Source organism: Rousettus aegyptiacus, unplaced genomic scaffold (genome assembly GCF_014176215.1).
Source record: "Rousettus aegyptiacus isolate mRouAeg1 unplaced genomic scaffold, mRouAeg1.p scaffold_m13_p_14, whole genome shotgun sequence".
Taxonomy (NCBI): Eukaryota; Metazoa; Chordata; class Mammalia; order Chiroptera; family Pteropodidae; genus Rousettus; species Rousettus aegyptiacus.
Window position 1 is genome coordinate 30,115,756 of NW_023416289.1, and position 7,509 is coordinate 30,123,264.

Sequence of the window (7,509 nt, forward strand, 5' to 3'; positions counted from 1 at the left end):
CCCGTGGCCTTTTCTCCCAGCCTTCGTTTCCTCACACCTCTTCCCTCACAAGCCCTCACTACAAGCTAGCCTGAGTTCATGCCCCTCAGTCATTCTTCCCCACTGTTTAAACACTGTTCCCATCTCCTGTTTCTTCCTTCCAGAAGAAGGTACCCTGCTCGCCTGGACCCTGCATCCCACAGTCATGCTCCCCATCCCATAACAACATCACAGCTCAATGCCCTGACCCCTAGACTCCCTCTCTGCTGTGGCCAGAAGGGTCCAGTTACCCAGGAATCCCGTTGCCTCAGGAGGATTTCTCAGAGCTTGGCCTCCTCTGTAGAGACGGGACTGGGAGGACACGGACCTTTAGAAGACAGAACAGGCCTGAGTGCACGGACTCTTTATTGCCCCATGGTTGTGCACGGAGGCCTAGCTGCTGGTCCTCCCAGTGCTGCTCCATTGCAGGGAACGCCTAGTGAGATGGGGAGGGTGTGTGTGCGTACGTGTGACTTGAGGCAGTGTGGCCCAGATCTCGAACCAAAGGCAGGTGGAGGTGAGCCTTGAGGTAGCTCTGCCCACACAAGATGGACTGCGATGCGCTTGGCACGAGTCAGAGTGTTCACGTGGGCTCCAAAGGATCGAAAGGCAGCCCCGTTCGTCAGCGTAATGGCACAAATCGTCTGTACTGGAGACAGTCTCCCAGCAGTCTTGAACTCTTTGAGAAATAGAACCTGAAACCAGAGCAAGTAGTAAACAGGATGGTGATTCTTGTTTTGCTGGGAGTCATCCATGGGAAAGAAGTCCCCTCTAAGCGAGAAGAGTGAGGTGGGAGGTCTGCACGAGGTTGAGCTCACCCTAACGGCCCGCTGAGCTGCTCTCGCTCTGAATGGAAGCAGGCTGCAGTGGGCAGGGGAACGCGCCTGAGAGCAAAAGGCTGGGCTCCTGCCTTCCCAGGATGCTTGGCTCCTCTGGGCACACCAGAAAGCATGAGGCTGCCAAGAGGGTGCTAGACATAGGTTCTTGGGATGAGGTTTTGTCCCTCCTACCTGCACCAAACCCACGCCTCTCAGGGGCCAGGGCAGCAGCCAGATTCCTCATGTCGTGCCAAGAGCGACATGCGGGAGAAGGTCTTGGCGCAGCTCTTGCACTGGTATTTCTTGGTGTCAGAGTGTGTCTGCAGGTGGGCCCGGAGATTGGAGCGGTCTGCGAAGGCCCTGCTGCAATGAGAGCAGGCATAGGGCTTCTCCCCTGGGGGAGGAAGAGGGGAGGGCCAGGTGAGTGACTACCTGAGGTATCTTGGGAAGGCAGCCCAGGGTTCAAGTGTCCCTGTTTATAAATGAATAACCCGTCCCTCCCCCTCTCAACTTAATGCATTTATCTTCATCACTGCACCTGCTTCAGGACATAAGTGATGGGGGCCTTAGCCCCTGCCCTAGGAAGAGACGCTAAGGCCTAGAGGCCACATAAGCACCCAAGGTTGAGGCCACTTGGGTAAGGGATAGAATGATACACCTAACCCTTCCTAAGGGCAAAGGTCCAGTGCAGCCACATCTACCACAGCTGCTAGGTCTTTCTGTTTTTGCCAGAGCTCTCCTGGGGCCCCTTGCCACCCAGATCTGGACGTGAGAAGCATGGACACCTGCTGGCAGCTGTATTGCCCACTGAAAGGCCAGTGATGAAGACTGGGCCAGGCTCCTGCAGATACTGTGAAGGCAGGCTGGAAGGGGTGAGCTCTCCTCCTGCACAGGAGGTAGGCATTTAGAAATGATTAAGATCTTCCAGGCCACCTCCTATCAGGCAACCAGAAATTTCAACAAAGTCCTGTTGGGACCTTGGCCCCCAGGACGACTCTGACAAGTATAAAAGTGAAGAACCAAAGTGACTCCATTTTGTGACGGGCCTCCATTTTAGCCAAGTCCTGGAAATTACTGTGTGAATGCACGTGTGACCATCACTATGGGGACGCTATAGAAATGGTAGCCACCCCCCAGTCAACCAGTAAGAATGGCCCTGGAATTCCCCTTCTATTGTTTGCTAGTTAGACCTCCCCTGCAGCTACCTGCCCACCAATCCTGCAATGCCAAGACCCGTCACCCCATTCTGTAGTTTTTTCCCTTTAAATATGTCTGGAAGATTAAGGAAGGGGCCCTTCTCCTGCACACCGCTTTGGCTGTGTGTGGAGTTGGTCCGAGCTCGCTCGCTAAGAAACTCCCTTGTGCGACTGCATCGGCTGTTGTTTCCTTCGCGGCTCGTGGGGTTCCGAATCCGGGCACAACAAAAGGAAGGGTCATTAAGAGTCACCTGTTCTCCTCTGCTCATGTGGAGTGGCTTTCAGTCCTGCAGTCCCACAGAGTCCTGAGAGGCACCAGCCTGCAGTCCCCTAGCCTGACACCCAGGCATGATCCCAGCCAGGCCAGTCTCCTGAGGGGCTTCCCACCCTCTTGGCCACCAGACCAAGAGCACTAAGACTCTGATGGTGAGCAAGATCCTCAGCAAAGGGTTAAAAAAAACCAGATGGAACTTCCAGCCTGAAAAAAGCCTCCCTTCCAGCAGAATCCTTTCCAGCCACCACCCAGGTGTGACTCAGAAGATTCTAGTCATGGAGCCATGACTTGGGGAGATTCAGTTACAGAAAGTATGTGTTGCAACTGTGGGTCTGCAATCAGGACCAAAGTCTAATTCTGGGAGCTCTTTCTCTCTATTGCTGTCTCCCACTCTGTACGGTGTGCCTGGCAAAGCCCTGGGCTGAGGTCCAACTGGCTGAGGCCACTGGCTGCCCTTGGGCAGAGCAGGCCCATTCTGCTCTTTCTGGGCAGTATTTTGTAATCTACAGAATGAAAGGCTAAAGTTCTTAGGCCTTGCCCACATCCTTCTCCTTCCTCTGTTTCTGCTTTTGTCTCCTCTCCACAACTGCTCTTCTGTCCTTTGTTTTCTGTAGGCTGCTGGCCACCCTCTCACCCACAGATGGGTTTGCTCCAGGTCCCCAAATCTTGAGTGAAGTCCTAGCTGTCATTTCTGCCCTTCGGATAGGCTGTGACCCCTACGGTTCTCAACCCCAGGCCGGGCCTTTCTTGTTCCCCTCTCCTGCTGCTCCAGAATTCTTCAAGGCTGTGGAATGTGAGAAGTCAGACCCCACAGACGCACTTTGCTGGGTGTTATAGGTCGAATTGTGTCCCCCAGAGAGGAGACATTCACATCCTAAACCCTGGTCCTATGGATGTGACTATTTGGACATTAGGAGCTTTGCAGTCATCAGATTAAGATGAGGTCAGGCTGCAGTTTGTGGGCTCTGATTCAATATGACTGGCGTCCTTATAACAGGAGGGAAATTTGGACACACACACAGGGAAGAGAGATCATGCGAGGATGGAAGTAGAGGTTGGAGTGGTGCAGCCACAAGCCAAAGAATGCCTGGAGTCCCTTGGGAGTTGGAAGCAGCAGGAAAGATTCTCCCCTAGAACCTTTGGAGGTATCCGTGGGACACTTGGATTTTGGGCTTCTGGCCTCCAAAGAGAGAGAACATTTCTGATGTTCTGAGTGCCCAGATTGTAGGATTTTGTACCACAGCCCTGAGATGTGGAGACGCTGGAGAGAAGAAGCTGTGCGAATGTCCATCCTCTTGTTCATAAAATCACCCCTCTCCTCTTTCTAATTCGCAGGTCCCAACTGCTCCCCTACCCAGATTCCTCTTGTGGACCTGATGCCATCCTACCTGTGTGGGTCCGGATGTGTCCCTGGAGCAGCCAGGGCCTGGAGAAGGCCTTGCCACAGATGGCACAAATGCAGGGCAGCGTGTGCGTGCGGATGTGCATTTTGAGGGCGCCCAGGCTGGCATACTCCTTGTCGCAGTACTTGCAGGTGAAGCAGCGCTGAGCCTGCAGATGGCAGTGCAGCTGCCGGTGCCTGGCCAATCCAGCGACCGTGTGGTAGGGCTTATGGCAGTGGATGCACTGGAAGCCACCTGGGGGGCAGGGGGCCTGCTCAGCCCCTAGCAGTCTGTCTGGAGCCTGGTCTCCAACTGGGCCCAGGTTTGGGGGCCACCGCATGGGCAGAACCAGCAGTGGGGGCAGATTGAGGTGGTTCAGGCTGTCTTTGAGGGGTACGCTAGGGCCTCGGCCAGCCCGAGGGTCCACTGGGCTGATTTCCAAAGGGTCTGGCTCAGAGGTCCCCCGGGCTTCCTCATTACGTGGGAGGGGCAGGGAGATGCAGGTGATGGCAGAAGTATGGTCCCAGGGCTGGGCAGTGTCACCAGGTGTGGGAGCGGCTGCCTTGTCTGGGAGGAGGAAGGGCACTACCAGCCCCCCACACGCAGAACAGGCACCATTGATTTCTAGAAGGGCAGAGAAAGAGAAAATAAAAAGGTGAAGACTGAGTCCAAACATATTGTGTTCTTAAACTTGGATCTCCGGTCCAATCTCAAAACCACCTTCTAGGCCATCAGCAGCATGGCATGAAGGGAAAGGCCTAAAAGATGGATGTGTTGGCTAGGGAAGCGACAACGGCCCAGACACCATGGGGTCTAGAGGAGGAATCTCAGTTCCTCTTTAAAAACAAAGAGATAAAGATCAGTCCTCATGGGGCCAAAGAAGTCTCCCTCACTGTCAGGCAGGGCAAGCACTCTCTCTGAGCCCCTGTCCTACCTCAGGACCAGCTCACAGTGTATCCCCCAGGCTCCTAGTGTTAATGCAGAGGAACAGGCCACCATGTGTAAAATAACTAATTAGCCTCCAGTCACCTCCTGATTACTCCTGGCCATCATGACATAGTGCCTGCAGCCTTCTGCCAACTCTCCCAAGTCCAGAAGGGCTTTCCTGAGGTTCCTAGGTGAACTTGCACTCAGCCTGCCGCTCCAGTGTTTGTGGGCCAGCATGCCCCATGCTTGACCCAGATGAGGTCCCCAAAGTAAACGAGTTAGCAGGTAAGAGTTAAATTCTGCATTTCCCCAAAGCCCTCACCTCCAAACAGCCAGCAACCCATTTCTTATTCCTTATGTGTTGAAAAACTTTTGGCCCCGGTTATTGGAGGAGAGGGAGGGAGAGAGCGCTGAGGGGCTGCAAGGCTGTTCTCTGACCATCCATCACTGGGCCCTGCACTGCTGCCCCAATTTGCACATTCCAATAGTGAAGTGGGGCACACTGTATTACTGGACTCTACATAATGATTTTTAAACTTTTAAAACTATGTCAATTTAATTTTCCATCATATATATCTGGAGCAGGAGTTTCGTTTCCTGGGAGCACTGCTCTCTGATGGTTTGTTCTGGCGGTGACTCTTAACGTGATTTTCAGGTTGCAGAAGTGAGACGCCTTGTCCTGGAAGGCGCCCCCTGGTGGCATCCCGGCATCGGTACCGGTCAGCGACTCCCTCCTCACGCTGGGTCCTGAGAACGCTACAGGCTCTGAGAAGCACCAGCTGGCTGCCCTGGCCTCTGCAGAGTCTCTCTTTGCCCTCTCCCCCTTTGAGTCATCCAGCAGTCCTTCAGGGAGTCTTTGCCCCAAGAAGCTGCGGGGCTATGGAGGACAGCTCTGATGACTCTTAGAGGCCTTCGCTCTGGGAACTTGAGTCCTTGTGCCTATCAGGTAATGGGAATGAGGGGACAGTGTTGGGTGCCTGGCCTCCCATCTCCCCTCTTAGCCCTTGGGGAGAGGACTGCAGCCCCCTAGCCTAGCCTGCCCTGGGCAACCTCCACTGGGGTGAGGAGAGGCCTGAGAAAAGGAGACCCATGGGAGGGGTGAGGAGGCACTGGAGGGGGCTGAGGAACGCTAGGCGAGCAGGGTCTTGGCACCATAGAGCCCATGGTCACGATTCCTGTCCCCTGTGGTCACCACCCAAGAGAGGATGCTCCGTGGGGGCGTTTGGATGGCAGCCCCAGGTGTCCCTCCGTCTCTTTCCCCACCATCTCAGGCACCCCTTCCAAACTTCCAGCCCCAGGAAGATGGCTCCGGGTTCCTTTAGCTGGGATGGGCGCACCAAGCCATAGTGGGTGAGCCCAGAGGGACTGGGGGCCTAGAAACATCTCTAAGTGGGGGGAGAGACTCCTCACCTGCTCCGCCCGACTCGGGCCACCTACCTACCTCCAGCCCCAGGGCCTCGGCCCCAGCTGTGCTGGAGAGCTAACTCCTCTCCTCCCACCTGGGACAGGTGTCCCCCCGGCTCTCCCTCTTGCCCCGCGGCAGCCCAGGCCCTGGGCCCTGGCTGGGGTGCCCGGCGGCCCCTACCTCTCTGCGTCTCCAGCTGCCCATAGTTGGGGACCCTGGTGCTGGGGTGCGTTTTCACCAGAAAGGAGCGCGGCATGGCTCCTCACAGGCGCGAGTTCCACTTGTTAGTCCGTGGGCGCCAGTCCGCAGCGCCGCGGCAGGTGCGGGCAGGGTCAGACTCATTAGCATAGCGCACCGGCTCGGCCAACCAGCGAGCGGCGCGGCCGGGGCGGGGCGGGGCGGAGCCGCGGGACCGGGCTTCGGGGCCACGCCCAAGACAGGTGCGCGGCGTTGGGGCGGTAGCGCGTGGCTGGAGAGTCCTGCCCACGGGACCTCCCTGGCGCGCGCCGAGAGTCACGCCGACCCCTGGGGCCTGGCGCACCCACTTGCCTCCGACTAAAGGGCGGAGGTCAGGGCTGGGTAGAAACCCAGGCCTCTCCAGTGCACAGTGCATGGAAGCGTAAGCGGAGCCCAGCTTCGGAGAACCCTCGCTCCAGCCGGTTACACCCGCTCCACCTCCTGCGGGAATCCGCAACGGTAGGATTGATGAGCACATCGATGTACGCCAACGCTGACCCAGCTAATCGGCCGTAGTGCATGCCCACCAGGAGGGTCAGCTGGCTTGGCGGAGCCCCCCTTTCCAGTATGCCCCTTCTCTCTGGAGAAAATGCTTTAGGAGTTCTCCCCAGGCACCCAGAAAGTTCATTTGGTGGGAGAAAGGACATAGCCTGGAATTCTGGAAGGGTTCAGACATGCTGTTATGGGAAGTTTAATCAAAGAGGGCAAAGCATGTACACTCTGCAACAGCTCGTCTGTGATGCTAGGCAGCCATGTATGTCCGTTCTGCAGAGTCATTTGGAATTCTCAGTGTGGAAAAGAACTGGGTGAGTCAGATCTGGAGTCTAGTCCCTTTTGTGTGGAGGGTTCATGAGTTCAGGGGTCAGAGATGGTCTCCCGGCAGGTAGACGACAGGGTGCCTCCTGATAGCCACGGGGCATTCCCATGGCTGTGCAGCAGGCCTGCCTTCCAAGTAGAGTCCTTTGAGTCCCAGATGTTGCACACAGCTGAGTGCTCTTAGCCATCTGAGGGCTTAGGAGGCACAGTGAGGATGGTGGTGAGTCTGTAGAAGCCCATGAAGAGATAGTGGAGAGAGGGCCGTGTCACACAGTGTCTTACATTCCCACAGTTTTGCAGATGAGAAAACTGAGGCAACAAGAAGCTGGGAAGTGGTGGAATTGGGACCTGAGCCCACAATCCCAGCCTTACCCAAGGCATGTGTACCTTGCCTGTTGCTTGGTGAGAAGGGGAGAGTCTCTCCCATTGGGCCACG

General features: G+C 56.1%; 1 protein-coding gene across 1 annotated transcript; it reads right to left on the reverse strand.

Moving 5' to 3' along the window:
• Positions 1 to 201: 201 nt before the first annotated feature.
• On the reverse strand, positions 202 to 6,276 carry SNAI3 (snail family transcriptional repressor 3). Its single transcript, XM_016129410.2, has 4 exons — positions 6,201 to 6,276; positions 3,695 to 4,312; positions 1,029 to 1,230; positions 202 to 713 (listed from the first exon to the last, which is right to left on the reverse strand). The coding sequence occupies exons 1-3, from the start codon at positions 6,274 to 6,276 to the stop codon at positions 1,049 to 1,051; spliced, it is 876 nt and encodes a 291-aa protein (XP_015984896.2). The 3' UTR covers positions 202 to 713; positions 1,029 to 1,048.
• Between the last annotated feature and the right edge of the window lie 1,233 nt (positions 6,277 to 7,509).

Bases quoted from the DNA above. Each gene is read 5' to 3' on its own strand.
- SNAI3 (XM_016129410.2), bottom strand. From the start codon at position 6,276: ATGCCGCGCTCCTTTCTGGTGAAAACGCACCCCAGCACCAGGGTCCCC. The intron at 4,313-6,200 runs GTAGGGGCCGCC...CTGCCCTTCTAG, and splicing joins GCAGCTGGAGACGCAGAGAG to AAATCAATGGTGCCTGTTCT. The intron at 1,231-3,694 runs GTAGGATGGCAT...TTCCTCCCCCAG, and splicing joins ACACATCCGGACCCACACAG to GGGAGAAGCCCTATGCCTGC.